This window comes from Poecilia reticulata, chromosome 19 (assembly GCF_904066995.2).
Source record: "Poecilia reticulata chromosome 19, P_reticulata-male-v2, whole genome shotgun sequence".
In the NCBI taxonomy this organism is placed as follows: domain Eukaryota; kingdom Metazoa; phylum Chordata; class Actinopteri; order Cyprinodontiformes; family Poeciliidae; genus Poecilia; species Poecilia reticulata.
Genome location: NC_088848.1, coordinates 19,295,563 through 19,320,702, shown reverse-complemented (window position 1 = coordinate 19,320,702; position 25,140 = coordinate 19,295,563). Strand labels below are relative to the sequence as shown.

Below are 25,140 nucleotides of genomic sequence, written 5' to 3'. Positions count from 1 at the left end.
TAGCAAACACTGCTACCAAAAGACAGGAGGAGCAGGGAGGACGACTGAGGGAGGGGTGAAGAACGAGGGAGAGAGAGAACAGACAGGGTAAACGAGGGAAATCAGGGTTTAAGAGCTTTACTGCGCTTTAACTCCAGCAAATTATTCCGAGCCCCGAAAACAAAGAGGGGGGAACGACGAGGGTCTCGGCTGAGATCAACACAGTGTGTAAAGTAATGAAGCTCTCCGCCGACACACACACACACACACACACACACACACACACACACACACACACACACACACACCAGAGAGACTTCAGAGTCTGGAGGCCGGAGACGCTCTCTTAATTGTGTTTTGACAAAACAGAAATGTCTCATGCCTCATTTTCCAATTATAGCTGCTGCTCCGATTAAGACGAGGTATCTTTTTTTTTCCTTGTAACTCGCAGGAATATTACCTTGGGCTAAGCGCAAACATCTTTATTATTGAATAATTACTGAAATCTATAATAAGGAGTGTCATAAACAAACTGCTTATTGGAATGAACATAATCTCTGCAGTGCTGTCTGGTCTTCAACCACGTCTTCCAACGAGAAAGCTCCTATTAAAGTTCATTTATAGGTCTGAACGGGCAAAGATCACATACGGAGTTCCTCAAGGCTTTGTTGTTAGACCACTTCAACAAGCTCCCTCTCTTTTAGATTATAGAAAACCAGATTTCATTTTCACTGCAGAAAGGCTCATTCTATTACAGTCGCTGACTGCGTTTTTTTCAGACGCACTTCACTTCATGAGTCACTGAGTACGTTCATGATAATTAATACATGTGCTGTAATTATCTAAAAGGAAAAAAAAAACAAGTTATGGCCTTAATGGATATTAACAAAGCCTAATAACAAAGAGCAGGTAGGCCTGTCATGATAAGAAATTTTGGACGATGATAAATTGTCCCAGAAATTATTGCGATAAGCAATAATATTGTTTTGAGAAAAACTTCAGAAATGATCAATCTAAAAAGACTTCTACTTCTGCTGCTTGCAGGTATCTGCAGGTTGAATGTGTAAATAAAAAACGCCGACTGCAAGTCAGAAAAAGAGAAAACTAGCTGCGTATATTAAATATTTAGCAGTACTGCACTGTTTCTGGAAATGACAGAATCAGCTAAAATCTGTCTGCCTTCCACTGCTCTGAGGAGTCCTTCGAACTCACCGTACGATACGACATCTTTCCACTAAAAAGTCAGGAAACTATCAGTCCTAATAACTTCAGAGAACCCAGCTGTGAGCTCCCACCTGTCTCTTCAGCATTTATCAGTCAACAGGTGTTTGCTAATGCATTTGAAACAAACAGAAATTGTTCAGAAACGTTTTTTTTTTTTTTACGCAACCAGCAGAGCTAATTTACATCATAAATTATGTCACACAGATTTAGACCGAGGTGGGTCAGGCCCGCTCGGCTAAATATACACGTTTTTTTTTGTAGTTTTTTTAGCTTGGCAAAGTTTACCCTTCGTCACTGTTATAGGAAAGTTTGTCTATCACTGATCCTTCCGCCGCTGCTGACCATGAGGGTGAAACATTGCTTTTGTGTGTGACAAACCTGATAGATCCCTTATTGATCTTGAACACACACACATACACACACACACACACTGTGTACTCTTGCAGTGTGCCAGCATCCTGATTAAACTTCTAAAGCAGATTGCATAATGCGCGCAACAGAAGCAGGGCAGTGGAGATTTAGAACAGCAGCAGCCTCTCTGCCTGCGCTGAAGGGATTGCATAAGGCGAGGAGAAGGGATGGATTCGGGTCACGGAGGCTCCAGGAGCCGTCGTGACTGATTGGACCAGACACACTCAGGCAAGCGGAGCTCGCTCCGCGTCTGGACGAGAGCGAACGAGGGGAGACGGAGGGGAGACCAGCCTTCCAGCATGTCGACCCCTTCCACTCGACTGCTGGTCTATTTCTGACCAGCTGAAAATAACACGTTAGGAACAAGTGGGCGAGTGCATGGGTGCGCAACAAACGTTTCCCCTCCCTCCCCTCGCCTGTTTCTTTACTGAGATAATTCTCACACGTCTAATTGAGTTCATGAGCAGCAAAAATAAATAATTACATTTTAGGACATTGAGGAGTTAGGGGTCCCCTCAAGGTGTATTGATTAAAACCTTAACATAATTTTCCAGCAACCTTTAAAATCTAAATAACCATTTTTGCCCTCAGTCCAGCAAAAAAATAAAATAAAAAGCAGATTTAGAGCTACAAATACGTATAACCTAACCTGATGAAAAAAGACACCTTATAGATTTTAAGTATTTACTACAGAAAATTTGTTCTAATGTTTAGAGAGTGACCATTTTATTCCTATTTTTAGGCTTTAATATAAAGAAAAACTTCTTTTAAAAAAAAGAAGATGATGGCTATATTTTCTTATGTGGGATGTTGATAGTCACACAGTGTCCAACGTAAAGTAGAGCTAAATAAAAATGAAATAAAAAGTATTTTGTGTAATTCTGTTATGAAACATGAAATGTTATCTGCATTTGTTATTGTGTCTATTTTTTTAAACTTAAGTTCTTGTAATTATTTATTTAACCACTTTAGTCAAACTTTTTAAGAACCATTATGGAAGGTCCAAAGAGCCACTTCTGCTTCCAGAGTTTTCAAATCAAACATCCATGACTTTTAAGCTAGTTATCATGTAGCTAGCTTTACTTTACCTAAAATAGGTAAAGTAAAATAGGTAATTTACTTTACCTATTTTAGTTTCCTTATCAAAGTATTAACTAATTAAGTAAATGTGAACAGTGCTATTAGACTTAATAATTGATAATTGACTCGCTCTAGTTCCAGGATTTAGTAGCAAAACCAGCGTGAATAGCCATTTGTTATGCTATCAGTGACAAGGCTAACAACTATTAGCGATATTGGTTAATTTGATATAACTCTGTTGTTTATTCATGCAAACATTGAATAAATTGTTCACAAATATTGTGTAGTGCTATGCATACACTGGTTTAACAAGATAGTTTAGAAGCATGAATTAGAGGTACAAATAAACTGTAAGTCAATAAATAAATGTTTGTTTTCTGTGTCTTTATGCCCAGGTTGGAGTTTGAGAAACTTTCACTTTTACAGGTGACTCTGACTTCTTGGTCTACTGCAGCTGGATTTTCCGAGTTAGAGTCTGTACATCTCAACTTTTAAGACCAAGCAGAATGCATCACAGCCACTGCAGCTAAAGCTGAATGCTAATGCTATTGTTACTCCAGCCTAGTGAGTCAAGGGGGAGACAATGAAGTTTTTCCCAAATTCTGATAGGAAAGTTAATTACAAACCATTCAAGGGATAAAAGTGTGTTTGAAGGTGTCACATGCGTTGCCATAGCTAAACAAGAAAAACAGGAAGCTAATGTGAGTAGCTCTAACTATTTATCTACATTCTAGAATCAGCTAATGACCTGCTTAGCATGGGAATTTTTAAGGCGGGTGTTTATGTATTTAAGCTCTTAGTTGGCAACATTCACTTTCACATGTTATATAATTAATGCTGTTGTTTGCCACTGCTAAGCGTTTCATACTGTGCCTCACAAAGTATTCATAAAACCAGAACATTTCCATCATTTGATGCGTCACAACCCAAAACCTCAATGACTGAAACAGTGTTGAATACATGTGAAGTGGGTCTAAAAAATCTGAAAATTGTGTTTGTGTTCAGCAAGCTTGACTCTGATGTCCCGAAATAAAATAAAATCCAACCAGTTGCCTCAGATTAGTAAACAGATCTACATATGTGTAATCTAACTTTATTCTACATATTCTGTTAATGTATCGCAGGTTCATTAGAGAACATTTGTTAAAATGCATCATAAAAACCATGCTGAACACAGCACACAAGTCAGGGAGAAAGCGGCTGAATGGTTTAAATCAATGCATATGCATGCGTTATAATGACCTAGTCAAAGTCCAGATGTGAATCCTGCAGATAACCTGTTTCAAGACTTAAAAATTCATGTTCACATGCTGTTCCTTCATACCAACAGAGATCTACTGTCGGGGTATGAAAATGTCTGAAACTAGGTGCACGCCACACTTTTCAGATCCCTTTTTGTTATGGAAAAAGGTAAAACTTGAAAAAATGTTTCCTTTGCCTATAATTTTACAATTATGCACAGGAGTTTTGGACACAATATGTCAAAAATAATTTTAAAAAAAAAGTTTGACAACATGTGTAAAGTGGATACCTTATCAAGGAGCTGCTCTAAAAGTTTTGTTTTGCATCAAAAACAGCTTAACGCCTATGAAAAATGCAGGAAGACACCAATCAGATCCACAATTCAGTCAGGAGTCACGCATGTTTCAAAAAGTTTGTTTTAATATTTTTATGTATGTCAAAAAGATTTACATAAAGTGTTCTACTTTCATTTTCTATCAGACGATCACTGCTTTCTTTGCTTATTGCACTCAACTGGAGTCTATACTTGTATTACATCATTTGTGGGATGTAAAGTGTGTGCGTGTCTGCGTGTGTGTTCCTGTCGTCTCATTACATAAGGACAGCATCAGCAGCCGGACAGAAGTGACCCCGGGCTCAGTAACTCAGTTTGCTGAGTGAGGTTGTAAAAAGCATAATTGAGCATTTGGATGCGGGACAGAAGTCTGCGGTCCATTTGAACAGTTCCCCTTTGTGTCTTTATTACATAGTCAATTATCTGGGTCTTAGATAACAGAGCTTTTTTTTCCCCCACCACAGGACAATAAAAGTGATGCGCCAACAGAACCACAGTACTTTTCCTGAGCGGTTCCCTGCATTGCAGATGTTAATGGCTCACCAAGTCCTCTGAAAGCTTTCCTGGGGAGAGCAGGACATACAGATAACATACTGACGTTATTCACTAACACTACGACACCAAGTCTCTGGAGTTCAGTATGGACGCCAGATGTCGGAGAAATGTACGGGCTTGTGCTGCCCTCTGGTGAAATGAAGGACACACTGTTTTAAAATGGGTTTAAAAAAATTTGAGTTTTACTTTTTTTTCTTTTTTAAACACTGCTTTTATTTTATGCATAACCTTACATATCACTCATCAACTTCCCTGTTTTAAATCAACCATTGCCATAAAAAAAAATCTTAATTCTTAGTTGTATTTGTTGCAGTTTTGTTTCTTCGTTCAGTCAGAAGTGTGTTAAGTTAGAAGACTCAGTCTGTTGGCCGTTTACCACCTCATAGCCTGCGCAAGCTAGTGCTAGCACTAGCTTTGTTTAGCAATCACACTTTAGTCAAAATGTGATGCATACAGAAATTATTTAGTCTGCAACTCAAAATGGGCCTTGATAATTTGCCAAAACACAGCAGTTGTGCCAGATTTGATTGACAGATCCGATTAAAGTGAGAGGCACCGGAGAATCCCAGATGTGGTAGCGCTCAACTCTAGCGATTGCTCGCTCTGCAGTGATCCGCAGCCGAGCAATGGTCTGGGTCTCCTCCGTCTCGTTCTTGAACTGGCTAGGATGCCTAAATGGTGAAGTGGTGAGTTTGGCTCCAACTTTATGAAGGAGGTCTTGAATGAGGAAGCCTTCATCCGCCATGACTTCATCTCCTGGCTCAAGCAGAGGAAGGATTCCACTGACCTTCGTTATGTCTTTGTCTGAGATGCAGCCTGTGTACAACGCTGAAATAAATGTCACCAAGCCACAGGGAGCAACTCCGATCAGCCCTTTCAGAGTGGTGTGGTTCTTGTAGGCAGAGAACGTTTCAGACTGTAAGGTGAGGAATGATGGCGTCTCCAGAGCAATTTCTGTGCAGTCCAAGATGACACGGACATTTGGAGAGAACTTCAGAAATCTCTGAGGCATACTGGCTTTTGCCTTCTCACGACTAATCCACAGGTTGTTGGAAGAGAACACAATGAAGAGGTAGTTGGCCCAGGTGATGGTCACTCGGCTGACAGAAGCTATGCTGACTTGAAACATGTCAGCAATGAGCTGCTCCTTCATGCCCACTGCTACCCTGAATGAGTACATCAGGAACTCATCAATCAGAGGCATGCAGCGGTCAGGGCTGGCTTCAGCACACGCTTCCTTTCCAAGTTCCTGGGCTCTGGCCCAGTACACAAGGCGTGACGCAGAGGGTGCAATGGACTCCCAGAAGATCCGGAACACACGTTCAGATGGAAATTTGGTGTAGAATCGGATCTGGTCATCAGAGGCACAGTAGCGGCTGAAAAGGGTGGCAGACAAATCCTCTTTTTGAAGTCTGGCCTTCAACTCCTTGATATAACCCAGAGTTTCATCAAGTGCACCTGTAAAACCACAAAATAAAACAGCAAAACATCCGGTTAGCAAGAAGTTTTAATTATATCAATGTAACATTATTTCTCTGAAGATCAATACATGTTGTGAGTCCGAGCTGTATGTATATAGCCATTGCCTATATACATACAGCTATGAGATTAGTCTCATAATCAGATTAATCTCATTATGAGACTAATCTCATAATGAGATTAGTCTCATAATGAGATTATGCATAACTACCACATAATCTCATGATTTAATTATTATGTGATAATAATAATAATCATAATAATCACATTATGATAGTAATAGTTATATTTGACTGAAATGATCTTACATGGCAAATGTATACAATATACTATCTTAATTTGACTTTTACCTGTGGGTGGATGTGCTACATAATCATGGTCCGCAGTAGCATCTTCAGTCTGGCTAGCTTTCTGAGAGAGGACAAACTCCCGTTTCTTATCCCTCTCGAAAGCAGACTCTAACAGGTCGCCAGTCTGTCGCAGGGCAACACAGAGACACACAGGACACACAACCATGCACACACACACTCACACCTAGGGGCAAATTGGAGAGGCCAATTAACCTGACAGTCATGTTTTTGGACCGTGGGAGGAAACCGGAGTACCTGGAGAAAACCCACCCACGCACAGGGAGAACATGCAAACTCCATGCAGAAAGACCGGGGCCGGGAATCAAACCCAGAACCTTCTTGCTGCAAGGCAACAGCTCTACCAACTGCGCCACTGTGCAGCCCAGTACCAAAACTAGTTTAAACCTTTTTAGAATCCATTTGTACCATATGATTTGCCCAAGTCTTATTATTATTATTTTACTTAACACATAATGCATGTAGATGTATAAGTCATTCCTATCATAAAATTATAAAGATTTTTTAAAAAATCAAAATTAGCAAGAAAACTGTTTTTAATCCTGATGTCTACAAGAATGCTGACAGTTCTTGATGTTCTGCTGTCGTCAACAGGAAAACAAAGGTGCATTGAGAACCGCTGACACTAGAGGGCGCTGTTGTTACTGCTCCATCTTTAACCAAGCAAGGTCAACGTATGCAAAAATGAGAGAAGACAGCGGCACAGCCTGAAAGCTGCTACTGGTGGGGATAATCATGGCTGGGTCCTGTAACAATGGCAGTATGTACATGAAAAAAAGATCCTTATGTTTGGAGAATGTCATTTATTTTAATTTTTAGAAATTCATACCTGTTTGGCTGATTTTTGTGACTGTACTGACGGTACTGACACCAAAAATAATAAAGATTGACATTTTCTCATTTCACCATTCCAAAAAAACATTTTCTTTCAATACTGAGTCATTCCATATTTATTTATTTCTGCTTGATTTGAAAAAGAAAATACTATTAATTCTAACCAATAATTAAATCTATATCAGGTGTGTTTAAAAAAAAAAAAAAAGATTTTGTGTTGTATTTTCTATTTTCCGCTACAAAGTAAAGCAACTGACCAATCTGTATTTTCTTCATGCGTTGTTAAGGCAATGTCATATAATGTATATTTCTGTGTATTTTGCAATTATTTAAATGAAAAAGTGGAACCAAAATTGGCATAGTGAAACTCCATGTTTACAGTGAAACAATAACAAACTTTTTGTGTTTTAGCATGATAACTGCAGACATGTTGGGCTAGTGAAAAACATAGGTTTTTATGAACATATAAAAGGAACAAAAAATAACTTTTTATTTCAGTCACATGTTTCACAAGGAACGGTTATTGCAGTCGCGCGACATGCTTCTGTTTACAAACAGTGTGATGAACAAAATACCTCAATGTTTGGGACAAATCAAACAAAAGACGTCAAAATGCTACAGTAAACCGTTAGCTTAGCATCACAGAGCAACGTGAACAACAACAGTGGAAGGTCCTGATTTTTCAAACAGCTTTTCCTACAGACATCTTCAACCATTTTCTTTTGCTAATGGCAGGAAAAAAATCTAGCGCAGGCTTACACAAAACACACGAGACACTCTCCTGATTTCCTGAAACAGAAACGTAAGGTCCAATCAGCACATGGGGACACCACCTCCTTGACTGCACATACTTAAAACCAATGGAAAACTTTATAAGAAAAAAAACCGAGCGATAGAAGATATATTTTATCATAATACTGAAGCCACTTCCTTTTTACTGTTGCCCTGGGCAACTTTCTATAAGGCCCACATCATCCAAAACAGAACAATCTGATGATTGTGAGCATCTTTATGCAGATCTTCAACAATTACCAAAAATGAAATCGTCTCCCTTGTGCTTCCTTTATGTTCTCATAAAGGAAGCACAAGTTGGAAGCACAAGCGTATGATTTTAAAATATACTTTAAAAGGGATTTTGTACATCAACTGGGACATTGTGGACAAACTTGAGTTTCTAAGGTGCATTGTTAAAAAAAGAAAAGAAAAGCTCCATTGCAGCTTTCTTCATCTTTATTTCTCTTTTTTGTCACTACTGTTTCAGATAATCAGATTTTAAAATCAAACTAAGACAAACTGAGTCATTACAAGATACAATTTTAAAATGACAAGGATGCAGTAACTTATTTTAAAAAATTGCTTTCTTTTATATATTTGTTGAGACTGTCACAATGTTGTGATAGTGTTTTATGATATGCATAAGCTATGAAAAGATCGATCTCCTCCCTGAGCCACTATTGTTATTGTTATGGTAAGCATCAAATCATACTGAAGAAATTCAGGGACAGATTAGACCTGTTACAAAACTGAATTTTTCCAGGCGAGGCTGGGTTACCAAAATCACATCGACAATTCACAAAAGACAAGAAAATAACTCAGAACAACGAAGACCTGAATGAGAGACAATGGGCTCAGGATTGCAGATAAAAGTACCAGAAAAATAATGGTTGGAAATGGCAAACGTTGGGCTTGTGTATAAGATTATATATTCGGAGAAAACCTAACTATTCAGTATTGGCAGATTTAATCCTGATACAGCCTTTGTGTTGGGTTGTTTCTATGTCAATGGTGTGGGCTTCCTCCCAGTTCTGACCAAGACCACTGCCAATAAAAAAAAAGATGCATCAAATCATCATCCAAGAGCAACGTTGGGAACAATTTGGGGACGATCTGAGGATTTTCCCGCATGATGTAGTGTTTCACTGTGTCGCAATACTAACATCGACCGTATATCAACATCTTGAACCTACGCCCAGAAAACTCGCCAGATTGTGACCCCGCTGAGAACCTGTGGTCATTTCTCAATCCGTCAAATTGAGTCATGTCTCAATCTGACAAAAACTTTGATCATCTCCAAGCACTAAAAAACATTAGACTCTCCTTAAATCAGATGAGTTTCAACATATCAGAGAAAACCAATTAAGTTATTCAATCCAATTCAATTGAAGAAAACCTGACTCATCCCAAGGGGAAATTAAAGGTTGTGAGGATCCTCATAGTGGTTGCGGATGGTCAAAGGTCAAGGACATCATCAGTTGTTTGCTTGCTTTTGCCGCTCCTCTTTAAATCTCTGTATTACCGTAAGAAAACAGCACAGAGAGACTTTCTGCGATCTATGGAGAATGGGAAAAAGTTAGACGGATCAATTGTTTTTATAAGTTTTCAGTGTTTTTTTTTCATTTTGTGTAATTGTAGAACTCTTAGATGGATTGAAGTGGTTGTTCCAACTCCCTCCCCCCCCACACATTTTTTTTCTCTGCAGGTGAAGTGCTACACTCAGCCTCTGCAGGTTATACAGTAAAGTTATTTTCCCACGCACAGATCCAAACATCAGTTTCAGACCCGCTACCACCTACCAGCTTCAAATCTTTCGGCTCCCTCTGCCACGGGATGATATACCGTAGCAGCTCCAGTCAATGCGTGTGAGGTGGCCGCTCTATCTTTTCAATAGATCTTCCGAGTCGTATGAACATAACAGATGCAGGGTCATGAATCAAAGGTCCTAAACCACCCATCTAGCTGATCTTTTCCACAGGCGCTCCTGTCCGATCTCGCCCGGATCCAAAACACCGACGCGTTTTCACAGATCTACACACACACACACACACACACACACACACAGAGAACTGGAGAGGCTCCCCCAAACCGAGCCTGTCCTCCTCTGTGGGTCCGTTCTGCCTGACCCAGCTCTACGTGTGAGCTCCGGCCTCGTGTGAACTGAGTCTGTGAACGCAACGACCCCGTCGGATCGACAGAGGAAAGGACGTAAAAAAGAAAAACTATACTCGAGCAAAAAACTTCTGCACCGCGTATCAAAGCATAACTCATGTACCCCTTGAGTTGGCCCACTGCAAATTAGAGAAGCATCAAAGTGCGCGGGTGTTTGAAAAATAAAGATCACACATGTTTCAAATATGTCTGAATTTTAATTGATAATAAATTGTGCTTTTGTAGACCCCGAGCCACACGTTAAAGTAGTTAAAGGTGTTTTTTAATAGACATAATGTTGGAGAAATAACTGATAGTGTGTTGTTTTCTTTTTTTTCCCCCTTCCTTTTTGCAAATGATGGTTGTTTTGTTTTTTAATAGTTGAACTCCTCTCCTCAGCTGAACTGTTGGTTGTAGCTATAAATGTTTGGCTTCAGTTCAAGGTGCTTGAAGAGACAAGGTTGTGCAAAATGAACCGATGTGGAAATCATTATGACCACCCCTGATGTCCATTCTGTCGAACCTCCAAGATAGATCTGACACGGCAGCACGTTGTGGCAGTACCTGAAAATGTCATAAGTTTGGAACTGGGTGCCAATTTTTCCTTTGGAACATCCCAAATCATTTGTCGCCATGTTTAGAAAGTGAGTAGGTACATGTGGTTGATGTATGGAGACGTATCCAGTTCATAAGATGATACCGTACATGAGGCCAAAAAGAAATCGATTTTTGGGAGGTTTTACAAACAGAAAAACATAGGGCTGAGCAAAAAGTGGCCCATGCAGCAGATGGAAACTTTTTTTTTTTCAGAGACCATTTTTAACTGCCAAATTGAAATCTTTTAAAAATTAAATATGGTAGTTTTCATCTTTTAACATTCACAAATTTTTAAACAATCTATAGAAAATAAGACCACTGCAAAGGTAATCTTCTTAAAACAAGTTCAAAAATATACACAAGTTTTTCTCACAAGTGAAAAAATCTATCGATGGAACTAGTGCTTTTTAATCAATATTTAATAATTATTGAGTTAAGCTTATGTATTTAGATTACACGTTTCTTGCATGTTAGTTTTATTTTACTTGAAGTAAAATACAGTGAAGTATTTTTGCTGTGGAAACTAGACAGAAATACTTGATAGGTTTTTGTGTTTTATCAGTGTAAGAATATCCTTCAACGTTAAGTGAACATTAGACCCGGGTGTATCAAAATCTACATTTAAGGGATTTATTAAACCTTGATATGCCATATATATATATATATATATATATATATATATATATATATATATATATATATATATATATATATATGGCGTATCTTTGAAAAAATATAGTTTACGCATTATAGAGCTGTATGCATACTATATCAGATTTGATTACTTAGAAGAGGTGAAAAAACCCTTTTACTTTAGTTCTGTTATGTTCTGTAGCAGATGCCAACGTTAGCATTTTTGACGGCTAACGTTTAGCTAGCCTTCTCACGACCCTTTTGTGTCTTTGTTCTCTTTCTGTTGCAGTTTTTTATGTACAGGCACCCATTATCAACCTGCCCATCAAATGATTTGTAGGCACATCTTTTTATTGTTTGCTAGCTGTAGATTGGCAGCCAGTCCGACGTGCCGTCCTCATTAGCCGCCTCTGCTAGTCAACCAGAGAATGATTAAAGAAATATGTCCTCCATTTCTTAAAGGTGTGGATATACACCAGAGGTGTATTTCTTATTTTAGCGACTCTGCTGTTATTACGAAATAAAAGAGCAGGAATTTAACCAAAAGGTTGTTTTTTTTAAAGTCAGACAATGAAAATGATTTTAGAGTTTACATTTTATGTGTTTGCAGTCCCATCATTTAGCGATAACAGTAGTTAGCGCTGTTGGCATTATAACAAAAAAAAAAAAAAAACACGCTACCTTGTCTGAGTTTTTCCAACAACTTCTGAAAGTAATGAATTTATTGAAAAGACATTTCATAACAAGATAAAAAACAACTGAAACAGAATCTTGAAATGTGTAAGCTGTTTGGCTTGGCTTTAGCTATCTATGTAGTAATGTTTAAAAGAAAACAAAAAACACAACTTATATGTTACGGTGGAGCACACTGCTGGGTTCAAGATAATAAAAACGACCCTGACTTAAATTGAAAAAAATGTTTTGAAATGTATGCATTTTAACATAAACTTTGGAACACAGCTTTTCTTATATCTTGTGTTTTCTCACATTAATGTATCAACGACGGTGTATTGTGAAAATTGAACACAGAATGTAGATGTTTCACTTTTGTGATATTAATTTGAATGATACATTTCGTAAATAAAAGCATTTCCAGGCGATACATTGCCCGGCAGCCCCATGAACATTTCACAGCTGTTAAGTTTATGTTACTGATGACTTTGTCATTGGATCCCAAAGCGCTGTAGATCTAATATTTCTCCACTCAACAGCAGCCAGTAAAGGAGCCCTGTAGTTGCGGTAATGTCCTGCCTCCATCGCCGGTGTGGATGGGGGAAACAGAATCTCATCTGGGAAGTGGAACACCCTCGTTGTAGCCCACCAAGGCCTTTTCCTAGGAACCCAGAGAATTCTGTTGGCACCGCATGAAACACATAACTCCTCTACGGGAGTGGATCTGAGGTTTACAACTCGGGCTCCTCACCCAATTAGGCTGGACCTCGCAGGCAAATCAAAATAGGGTGAAGTTTTTTACAATGCCACTGGGGTCTTTAGAATGAATGGTTCTGTTTTGAAGTTTTTTAGGGTAAGCATTGGGGGGGCAGAGGCAGCTGGGAATGTACGACTCCCAAGTCTCTTTTATCAGCCTGTCAGATAAGCCACAGAGGTAGAGAGAGCTTAATGTCAGCGCACAGGAAGTATCCTTCATATGGATTTATGTGTGTGTAGTTTATGCACATAACAAAACACATAAAAAAATCTATTTATTTATAGAGATATTACATACACAGTAAAATACAAAGCCTATATGGCAATAAATAGCCCCAAAAGAAAAGCAAAGTTAATAAAAAAAGAACAGAATTGGTTGTAAAAAAAAGAAAAGAAAAGTTGCAATAACAAATCATTTTTAATAAAAAAAAAATCAAAGCTTATATTACGTTTAACAGGTACTTTGGTTTGATATAATGTGTATATACAAAGTTCTTGATTGGAAATAGAGCTGTAATAATAGACTATACACATACAAAGCCATTTAAATTATACAAAAATAGAAAAAGATTTGTTCTCCATTCTGCTGGAAGTCATGAAAAGTAACAATAATTAGCAATAAGCTACAGTGCAGTGAAAAAGGATTGTCCCCCAATAAATGTCTGTTGTTTTTGCTTATTCTTTTTGGTTCATTAAAATTGTTGGTATCATAAATTCTGTTTTTATATTGGACAGAAAACTTGGGTGAATACAAAACCACAAAAGCATTAAGATTAGAAATGGCTCTGTAACCGTTTCCATACCAAGATGTTGATTGAAACCAGCTTTCCAAAAAATACCCTCCTGACTACCAGTAGTTCATTTTTGTCGTCTGTCGAGGACATTTCTAAACTTGAATATCTCCCACCCCCTGAATTAATTCCTTTTGGTATCTGGAGAGGACATTAGGGCTTTTCAGTGATACCACATGTGAAGGGGTGGGACTTTTGTACTTACCATTTTCTAATTCATAAAAATGGCATTTATCAGTAATAACACATTTTATGGGAAGAGACAAAGTAAGTGCATAAAACCTTTTATTACCTTACAAAGACTGTGGGATTTTAAAAAAAATGGTGATTGGACAATATTTTTTTTCCTGGTAGTCAGGAGGATATGGTCAATTGCAGGAATTTTGTTATTTAGCATTTGTTATTTTGTAATTTTAAAATGTGTTCAGTTTTATAGTTTAACAAATTTTCACCTTAAACAAGGTTGATTTGTTTTTACTTTTCTTCTCTAAATAAGTAAAACAATTTAACACTGCATTTAAATGTTTTCAGGTTATCATTAGCAATCTGAAACCATTAAATTTAACAAAAGTAAAAGCAAAATAAATCTCCAATGCATATGCCTGTTCACAGCACAATAAGACAAAAATTGAGGACATCTCATCCTACATTATTAAGCAAAACAGAAACTAAAGTATACAAAATCCTAGATGAACAAGATACAACTGGGGAAAATAAACGAGCAAAGAATTCCAAAAAACATGAATTTTTGAATTAAAATATTCAAACAACGCCTCAGTGAGTTCGAGCTCACAACAGTTTGTTACAGTTTTGTCAAGTCTACGTTTTGTGCAGTGAGAATCCTACTAAGGGCTGTTGTTGATTGCTTTGAGGATGTCGCAGGTGTTCTTCGAGATGACCTCTTTCAGTTTCCGTACCCGACGGGGAGTGGAAGCGCCCACGTAGCTTTCAGGCTGGAGGACAGCCATGCCTTCGCTGACATTGCCCATGATGATGACCTGACCTTCCGCGGCCGCGCCCGTTATGTTTGGGCATGGGCAGTTCCAGTCCATGTTGAGGAAAGTGACTTCGAGAGGTTCTTTGCCGAAGAAACGCAAACCCATTTCCTCGTCCTTAAAGATCTCCTCCACAGTCACGAGGGCGTGGCCCGAGTCTTTCTCTTGCGTAATGTCCGTCATGCGGCCCAAGACAACAAAGTCGCTCTTGCAGAAGCTCGTCACCATCTTGCCTCTTGGTTTGCAAGCTTTGCAGTGGTGGTTTTTCGGGAAGGGGCACATCTCCTCGCAGAGCTCTTTTGACTCAAAGTTGTTGTCATTTCCCTCACAGCCTCCGTAGATGAAGGACTGACACTCGCCCATGGTGCTAATGTATGCCCACCGGGGCTCATAGGCCTTACAGCGGCCCTGCAGGGCAGGCAGTCCGCAGGGCCTGGACAGTTCCGGTCCACAGCACTGCATGCAACCCTCGTATGTGTCAAACACCTTTCTAAGTGACTGGTCATTGCTGCTGTGGCAGTGTCTGAAGGGAAAGCAGTTGTTGGATTTGGGCTCATAGAACCAGCTGACTTTCTCCAGCTCTGTTCCACAGTCCTCCGGGCTGTCAAAGGGGTTTTGGCATTCTTCAGGGAGGCAGCGAGTCAAGTTCTTGGGCCCCAGAGTGCTGAACACCCCTGCTGAGAGTACAGTGAGCGGGTGGTGGACCTGGACTGAACCAGACGGGTTCTGAGCCATGCAAGTATAGACCCCAGAATCTTGCAGCCGGGTGTTGTAGATGACCAGCTGGCCGATGTTTGTGACCACCATGTTCCCCAACACATTATTGGGCCTCATGATCACCCTCACGACTCCCAAGGGCAGCCGCTTCTCCCACGTGATCTGAGGCTGGGGTTGACCGGTGACATCGCACAGGAAACTGGCTGTTTCACCCACGTTTACGATCTGATGAATGGGGCTGGTGACCAATGCGGGTTGTTCAGGTTCCAATGGTAGCGGGACGGTGGGCTGAAAGGGGGCAGTCGTAGGACGAAGCGTGGTCACCTGGGGAAGCGAAGGGCTCATGTTGGGCCAGGTGAGGTGGAATCGACACATGACAACCGAGAGGGTGATGCCCTTAGAACATGCCTCTGCATCCATGAAACACTTGTTGTAGTAAGTCATGCCATCTGAGGCGCAGGTGAAGTTCGGCTCCTTCTCGCAGCGGTCCCGGCATTTACACAGGGGGTGGCCGTCCCAGATGACACACTCGGAGCCCTGCTGGGTGCACATGAAGCTGGCACACGATGCTTCCCTGGGCATTCCCACAGGGCCCTTCTTCCCATCCACGTAGCGGGCAGCAACGCAACTGTGGTTCCCACAGACATTTTGGCAACACTTTTCAAAGGACTCACACTCCTGTAAGAATCAAAGAGAAAATTGCTCATGAAGGATGTTCGGTGCATGGGGTGGATTTTACAAGTGAGGAGTAGGAAGTGCTTCACACACTGCAATCAACAAAAACAATACGACAACTTGCAAAGCAGCCCAGCACCTGGCACTTTCTCACATTTTGTCAAGTTGCTTCAACTCATTTACTTGGATTTTAAGTCAAAGACCAAAATAAAGTATCACGTCATTTCAAAGTAGGTGTTAAATAATACCTGATTTTCTGTGTATTTCTTTTTAAAGAAATACTCATCTTAGGCATGGATTTCTATTCAACTTGTTATACACATAAAATCCACTGCAGTTAATTACCTTCGGAACTCATGTAACTTAGCTTATAGAGTTCAATTGTATGTATTTTACTCTTGCTATTTAATCAAGATGGTTTGTGAGGGACTTAAGACTCTCTCATGTTTCTTCTGTAGCCAAACAGTCGATGCAGTGTCAAAGGATTGCATGACATTTGTATTTACACACAAACCCTTCATACATGGCGCAGACCACCTGTGGAACACTCCTTCCGATTCAGTATACATCAGAGCCTTAGAGATGAACATGTATAAATTCACTGAACAGGTGGAGGAAGGGACGATGTTGGCTGAGCATGACAATGAGATTTGATGAGGAATTATACAACTGTACCTAATTCCTCAACCTGAATGATGTACATGATAAGTAATCTTCAAAAGTATCTGTCGCCGACACAAAAACCAGATAGTGAGAGTGGACTGAAGCGTAAGATCAACATTGCAGTCCGCAAATGTCTGACCAATCTCACCCAATCTCACAATACATTGCATAGAGCTCTGGCCAAATAGACCAACCAGGGCCTGGTGTCAAGAAGAAGACAATTTTCGTCACGGATCTACCTTAATAGCTGCATTTCCATAACAAATGTGCGCAAAACTTTGTCAATATTCCGCTAATATTGAAAGTCACAATTTCATATTTGTGGTGTTTCCATTAAATAAGAAGCACAACTAAAACCACGTGTGAATAAGCTTGTTCACACAATAAGTAATTAAAAAACACACTGCGTCATGATCCCCCATCTACTTCCTGTTGCCGTCTTCTTTGTGGTTTGCGCCAGTGGCAACATGTGATTGGTGATCATATGAAAAAAGTGTTTCCATTGCAGTTCTGCAAAATAAACCAATTTTTATATGGCCAAAAAAAACCCATCCTCATCCTAGAGCCAAAACTTTTGATCAAAAACCATTTTTCTTCCTAAAATGTCAAATTGCATAATGATATGGACGATGGAACGCAGCTAATGAGAATTGAGTTCAACACTTTGGATGAAGTATTTGCACAACTGAGTAACAGGAGAGAAACATTGTTAAAAGAATGTCATAAGAAGTTCAATTTCAGACGACTTATAGATAAACATTGTGAGAAGAGATCAAATTTGAAGGTTGAGGGCTACTTGGCAAACACTGTGTGACAGAAAACTAACAACAAGCCTAAAACATGGTGGTGGTGGCATCATGACCAGGTAGACTGACAGGAAGCTGATCAGACATCAGAGGGATGCATAGGGTGAAAACTGGATGCAAAAATGTGAGACTTGGGTGGAGTTTCAAAGGCAGAGGTTCATCTGACTGTAAACTTAAAGGTAGATCAATAAGGAAACAGTGCAGGTGTTGAGAGTGGCCCAGTCAAAGTCCAGATTTAAATCATATCAAGAATCAGTAGAACTCTGACTAAGCTTTAGCTTTTTTTCCCCCCAAATAGCTAAATTTACGGTTAAACGCACACAAAAAAATTTATTTGTAAGAAGAAGAAAAAGAAGAACGGAAGACCGCGATGTGTCGATTTCCGTTCATATTGCAATTATGTAATACTATTTATCGGTCTTTCAATCTGTACTCAAGGAAAAAAACATGAACAAGTTCAAAGGGTGTGAATACTTTACGAAGACACTTTATAGCCCTAAAATACAGATATCAAACTTCAAAACTCTTCTGCATACAAGTGATTAACAAAAAAACGTAAATTACCTCATCAGAATCACATTCCCGCGTGCAGGTGCTCATGGCATCCACCCACAGGTTGGGGTTCATCTCATTGGGGCAGATGCCCGCGTGCGAGTAGGTGACACGGGGCAGATCTGCGCCGCCGAGCTCCATCCACGCGGACGCGCACGCCAGGAACCAGATCCACCGTGGAAACAGCATCCAGCGCATCTCAACTCGACAAGTGGTGAAGATCGGAGACAGAGCTGCGGGTCTGAGATCCAGCTCCCCCCTTAAAAAAAAAACAAAACACTTACACTTGTTCAAAGAAATGCCGGGCGATAGGAAGCAGCAACCTGATGCGGTCTGAGCTGATGAGTCCCGGTGAAATCGCGGCGCTGGCGGTCTGCTCTTCGCTCCCTAATCTGCGGCCATCACTCGCCAAGTGGCTCGCAATAAGACAATTAAGAGTTGCTCCTGCGATGCAGGAAGAAGCTGTTTTAATAAGTCGGAGCTCCACTTGGGATTGGGGCCGAGGGGGGGCACCTGCCTGTTAAAGGGATTGCTGGTAACCCCGTTTAACCCTTTGCGGTCTCCAGCGGCGCCAGGGCGCGCGGCGCGCCAAGGCGCGCGGAGTTAAGAAAGGAAACGTGTTGCTTTGAGAAGATTTATTTAACGACTGCTGACATTAAAACCAGATGTTCTGTTTATCCGCAGTCTTAAGGTGGAAATGAAAAATTAAGAGCTTTGCTCTAGAGCAGGAGTGATGTCGACGCCGCTCGTCCTGCGGCAGAAGGTCAGGCTGACTTAACGTACGTGAGTCCAGAATGATTGAATCGTTAAACCCGCTGGCGGATTTACAGCCGTTTCTCAGTCAGACATGCAACTCTCTTGAGCAATAATAAATTTTGAACATAAAAAAAATCATATTAGCTTACACTTTTATCAGAAGGTGCCAGGCATGAAGTATTTATGCTCTTCTCAGTATTATGTGTAGATATATTGGTGTTAAAGCAGTACAATCTTTCTTATTAAAACGCTAAAATGTTCAACTTTCATCTGATGATGGGACTGACTGTGGCATGATAATTCATTTTCTAAGAACAAGAACAACTTTTTTTTTTCTAGACTTCGGTATAAGTTGTGATGAAATAAATATTGCAGTAAACATCATACTGATCTAAACCAACAGCAGGGAATTTTTATTTAATAGGACACACAGTGGAAAAAAATATTTTTGTTTTTACAAATCAATCAAGATCAACGAAAGTGGGCTAAAAAAAGAATCTTTTTAATGTCAAAGTGACAACTGATTTCTACAATATAATGAAAGTCGTAACAATATCCAGAGAGAGACAAAGAGGCTGATCAGTGCTTTCAAAATCCCAATTGAAAAAGGTCCAATATACTACTATAGAATTTTAGATTTGCTTGGTATGTTTGTGCTCATTTTCTTTTGTTGTGGTAAAAAGAAATCAATAAAAACATGGGACACAATCAAAATGATATCCTTCATAAGTTAGGTTTATGTGTGGAGGCTAGAGTCCTCAACGTTGTTGGTTCGATTCCCGGTCTCGGACCGTTCGCTGCACACCGTTCCCCTCTCTGCCTTCTGTTTCCTGTCTATTTACTGTTCAGTAAAGGCCGATGGTGCCATAAAAGATTTAAAAATAAAATTTGTTTCCATCCATCAGTACAAATATACAAAAGAAAGTCATCATGTTCACCACTATTTTCTCAAATAAACACAAAGTCTTCATCTTGTTAATGCTGCAACATGCTGAGAATAGAATGAAATTTGTTTGTTTGTACTCAAATTAAAATCAAATTAAGATGCATTGGAGTTTTAGTTTGTATTTTCTGAATGATTTGTAGTTTTTATCACGTGTGAGATGTTTAACTAGCCTAAAACACAGTAGAAGTTTAAATCCCATATAGCCCAGACAGTTCAAAGTTGTCAAAAAAACAACAACAAAAAAGTGGAGAAAATACCAAAGTTTTAATTTGGGAGATCTGCATGATCCATGTTTAGACTTAATTTTGAAGTTAGGTTTGTTGCTCTAAAAATCTTCTGTTGGATTATTTTTAAATTGCTAAAATCGGACAAAATTGCGCATCTTTCCATCTTCTGGGCTCTGAGGACTTCAAATGTTTATGAACATTTGTATTCTGCAATATGACGTCTGTCTGTCCGTCCATCTACCTGCAGCAGGCGCTGGATCTTCTTTGGTCCAGAGACTCACTGTGAGGACTGTTAAATGAAATGCTTCATGGCTCAGCTGAGCCAATATTTATGAGAAAAACACCAAAAATACTCTTAACTTTTCCTTCGGCTTGAGGTGGAGATGAACCCCCAACCTGGAGGGAAGAACAATCCATCAGTTTTTCCAGCATGGCCCCAGAATCAGAGAAGCTGACTCTTACTATCACCACCTCCCACTCAGCTGTAAATTACTTGCCTGGGAGGTCATGAAAACAACAACATCATGGGTAAAATGCAGATAAAATACAGAGAGATTCTCAAACCAGAAAACTGACCTTGTCCTGAGGTCACAAACACCACATGTGTCAGGTTGTACCAGCAGTAATGTCTGTGTGATGTAGAAAAAAAAGTGTTGACACTTAAGTTTTGTGAAATACACTCAAAATACACAAAACATGTCTTTTTTAAAAAAAAAATCTGCATACTTCCATTAAGCAAATTTTCAGAATTCCAATTTGTGCAATTATATGGTGAATGGAAATGCAGCTTCGGTACACTCATTCTTAATACTAGTTGCTGCGTTCCCATTAACCACAGAATTGCGCAACTTGAAATTACGAAAATAAATTTAAAAGAAACACAACAGTTTTGGAAAAACTCATGATTTTCTATGGAAAGGTTTTGTGGTAGGATGAAGTGGTTTTTCAGCCTCATCGAAACAAAACTGCAATGGAAAAACTTTATTCACATCAGTCACCTGATCATCAGCTGCACGTTACTCCTGGCAGAGACGACACAGAAGACAGCCGGAAGTAGTAGGTTGATTACTTTTATTTTTAATAAAAAGTTGTGTTTCATTTGGACGTATTGAATTCAAAACCTTTGTGTAAAATTACCCCAAACCGCCACACAGCTACGCCGAATAAGACACCGACGTCTCCTCTGATTGGCTGATAGATAAGAGCGCGAGCGCCTTGGCCAATTATCAGTATATATCACGTAAGCGTTTACATCCGTCACTGCTTGATTTTTAATGACTTGTTGAGTTAACTAGCTTATTCACGTGCGATTTTAGTTTAACTTCTTGTTTTTTTGGAAACGGCGCATTAGCATAAAATGTGTTTTTCGACATTGACCGGGTATGGAAAAGGTTTGCGCACATTTGTAATGGAAACAGCAGCAGGTGTTCCGCATCACTGAATCAAATCATCAGCGAGTTGTCCGTAGAGACTTAAAATAGCAAACATGAACGCTCTCCCTTACAAATCGGAGTTGTGAAGCTGCAGAGGTGAGATGAGGACAGTGCAACTTCTGAAAAAGAAAAAAGAAAAGAAAAAAGAATTACTTTGAAGAGCAGGAGACGTTCCCCTCAGCAGGCGTGTGTGTTGGCGCAGCGTTTAATGAATGAAGCTGTTATTATAATTTGGGCTGCTCATTCCTTTCCTGTGTAAACCGCTTTGAATGGTTTCCCCCACAGTTCAGCTGAGGACAGGGGAGCTATTAGTCTGCCTTCCAGTGCAATAACTACAGACTCACGCTGTGCCACAGTGTATGTGGTGGGGATTGTTTGTTCTTGATGCGGACACTGATTTTTCTGAATATGTCTGTTGCAAACCTCTGCGTTTTTGTTTTGTGTGCAACAAGCAAAGCCATTGTTTATCTGGGATCTTGAAGAGCTGGCAGAGCTGAGGCTCTCAAACCTGTAAGAGGGATTATAATTGTTGTTTCTCCACTAATCACAAACAACTGCTCATGTTATGCACGTGTCGGCTTATCTACTCTGAAAAATGATGTCATTGTTACCTGAACAAGCCAGCTATTTGACGTAATAAACATCAGACCAAGAAAACACGTTGTCCTTTGCTGCGTCTTTAGCCGTAGCATGTTTTTGATGGAGGCTCTGTGCGCAAATTTGTCAACTAAGGAGCAAAATACGTTTTGTTCAGGTCTTCATTATTGAGCTGAAACAATCTTATTATTCAGATGCCTCTTGGGTTGATAAATTATGTCTAAATGCATTAAGTATTCATCTAAAACCGCTTTAAATTTGAGGTGTCAAATAGCATTTTTTCTTGGGTAAGGATCCTGCTAGCTGCTGAAATCAATGTATTCTTGGGTCGAGCCAGTTACATTTCATGCAGTATGCTTTTGGCACCGATTCTTACAAAGAAATGTAAGCACCAGGATTTTCGAATCCATCTTTCTTAACAGCCATATAATGAAACATGGCACCCTTTGCTAAAATATTGTGGTTGGCGGCTCCCAATGCTGGGCCAGCCCTACGAGATATTAAACCAGTGGGAAGAAGAAATATGGCTGGAATGAAAACCAAGCCTGACCCATTACTCTACAATTCAGTTGCAAAATAGCTTTGGTTTACTGTACTTTTAATACTTTGATCTTTAAAGTTCCAGGAAGTTTCGTATCGTCTTCATGGTCTTCTTGCACCCAAGACGAGTCCCCAAATTATCCAGCAGGATTACTTTTAGTGTCTCTTACATGTTCAGTTGTGATCTCCAAAGATAGAAACCACCAAGACGTCCAGACTGTACCACAGAACCAACAGACGGAACAGCTGACTGAGCTGCAGAACCCAGAGCAGAATCCAAGATGGCTGCAACTAATTAAACCATCATCTGAACCAAACATAAACCCTGCTCTCGTCTTGTTCTAGTACTGCAGCAGTTCATGTTGATGGACCTAAAAGTTTCTCCTTTTCCAAACCTACTTGCACCTAAAATGTTTCTGCGTTTGTTTCTCAGAGATAAACATTGATGTACATTTGATAGTCAAATCTATAGGTACGCAATTTTACCCTGAGCATTCGTCCTCTGTCTAATTGTGAAAACATGAAGGTTATTACTGATCGGTTAAATGATCAATAGTTCCAATATAACCGAGTTCAACTGAATTGGTTTATTTTCTATAAAATATCCAAGTAGAGCTCATTGATGGAGAAATTAGTCTAGACAGGTCAGTTTGAACTAATAAGTTTTAAATAAAACTATTTTTTTAATTGTCTTAAGGCTATAGATGGCACACAGAGGAAATCCCCAACTTGTTCTCTGTAATCAAGTGGGAATGAGCTCAGACACTTGGTAGGCATGCCTTCAGGCCAGGTTATTTAAGGATTCAATCTTTGATGCCAGTTTGTTAGAGCACAAAAGTATTTCAACATTAATGGGAGACTAGGATAAGGACTTGTGCTACAACATGGAAAGAGACAGATTAGATTCAACTGGTGTGGTCAAGAGGTTGCACTGCAGCTCAGTTTAGTAGTTTGCACTGTTTAGACATTTGAAATGTTCTACATTTTTCATAATTTGTCATCAATTAACAATGGTAACTTGTGTTCACTTCAAATTCACTTTGTGGTTTGATAACTACCATCCATCTGAAAATGGATTAAAGTCATTTAATTTTATTTCACATGGACAAAGAAAATCTTAATTTATGAGCTTCCCTATTCCAAAGTTCAGGAACTTTTTAAAAAGTCATTTTGTCTTCCTGTTCCCAGTGTCCTTGATGGCGGCCACAGCACCCCTGGTGGGAGCAATGGTGATGACACCCTTGACATCGACACTGATGGGGATTGTGGCAAATGCGCCACCACCACTTTGGTGGTGGCAATAATGGGCGTGATGGCAATCAGACTCCCATTGGTGTAAGTCAAAGTCTTGTTGCCTGCATCCACAGTTCTATTGGCACTGGACCCTGTCTCATTACCCACAATCACAGTTCTGTTATCGTCATCAACCACAGTTAAGGTGATGGCGTTGGCCATAGTCATGTTGCCTATTGGCAGAGGCCACCACAGTCACATTGCCAACTAACACAGTTTCATTAGCACTATTTGCAATGGCCACAGTCCTGTTGGGAAGAACTATTGTCCCATTGGCAGCCTTTCCACAGGTCACAGACTTGTTGGCGCTGGCTACTGTTTCCTTGCCCACAACGATACTCCTGTTGGGTTCAGTGACAGTCATTCCTAGCCTCTATGCTCCTGTTGGTATCAGCCACAGTCTTCTTGTTGCATATTACAGTCATATTGCCAGCAACCACAGTTTCATTGGTGCTGGCAATAATCTTGTATTTGTATGACACATTTGCAAATTGAGTTTAACCAAGAAAGCTAAACAAACAAAAAAATCCATTCACCACATTAAAAACAATATATGAAATGTATCAAAAAGTCACACTAAAATTGAGGATGAAATAATTGTTGATCTAAAATGTAAAAAAGGTCTTGCCAAAATGTTTTAGGTCCATTGGAAACAAGAGTCGGGGATGGGTCAGTGTTGGCTGTGTTTATCCATATAATCAACGAAAGCAGAAGCATTAATACAAAAAGACTTCTGTGTTGTATCTAAAATAAGAATATTTTTTTGTCAGTGAAAATCTATGAAGAAAAATAAAAAGTAAAATTTTGCATCATCATCAACTGCCAGAGGGTCACAAATGCTCCTAATCATGCTCCATCTCCCTGGATGTTCACTGGTGTCAGTGTGATGTGGTCTGTTGGCCACTAGATGGCAGCAATGTGCTTCCAATGTGATTATCGGTATGTGTGAAATAGGCATTTCTGATTAGATTGTAAGCAAATAGAGCTAAGACTAATCTATACATGGTGATGTGGGTTATACGATAGTGTTGAGGCCAATCTGGGGTTTTCTCTAGGTCCC

At 39.7% G+C, this 25,140-nt stretch overlaps 1 protein-coding gene across 1 annotated transcript; it reads right to left on the bottom strand.

Moving 5' to 3' along the window:
- Nucleotides 1–11,781: 11,781 nt before the first annotated feature.
- Nucleotides 11,782–19,975, bottom strand: wfikkn2b (WAP, follistatin/kazal, immunoglobulin, kunitz and netrin domain containing 2b). The gene is made up of 2 exons (XM_008437769.3): nucleotides 18,301–19,975; nucleotides 11,782–16,270 (listed from the first exon to the last, which is right to left on the bottom strand). Exons 1-2 carry the CDS (start codon nucleotides 18,484–18,486, stop codon nucleotides 14,726–14,728), a joined length of 1,731 nt encoding a protein of 576 aa, XP_008435991.2. The 5' UTR covers nucleotides 18,487–19,975; the 3' UTR covers nucleotides 11,782–14,725.
- Nucleotides 19,976–25,140: the final 5,165 nt, after the last annotated feature.

Bases quoted from the DNA above. Each gene is read 5' to 3' on its own strand.
- wfikkn2b (XM_008437769.3), bottom strand. From the start codon at position 18,486: ATGCGCTGGATGCTGTTTCCACGGTGGATCTGGTTCCTGGCGTGCGCG. The intron at 16,271-18,300 runs GTAATTTACGTT...TGATTCTTACAG, and splicing joins GGGAATGTGATTCTGATGAG to GAGTGTGAGTCCTTTGAAAA.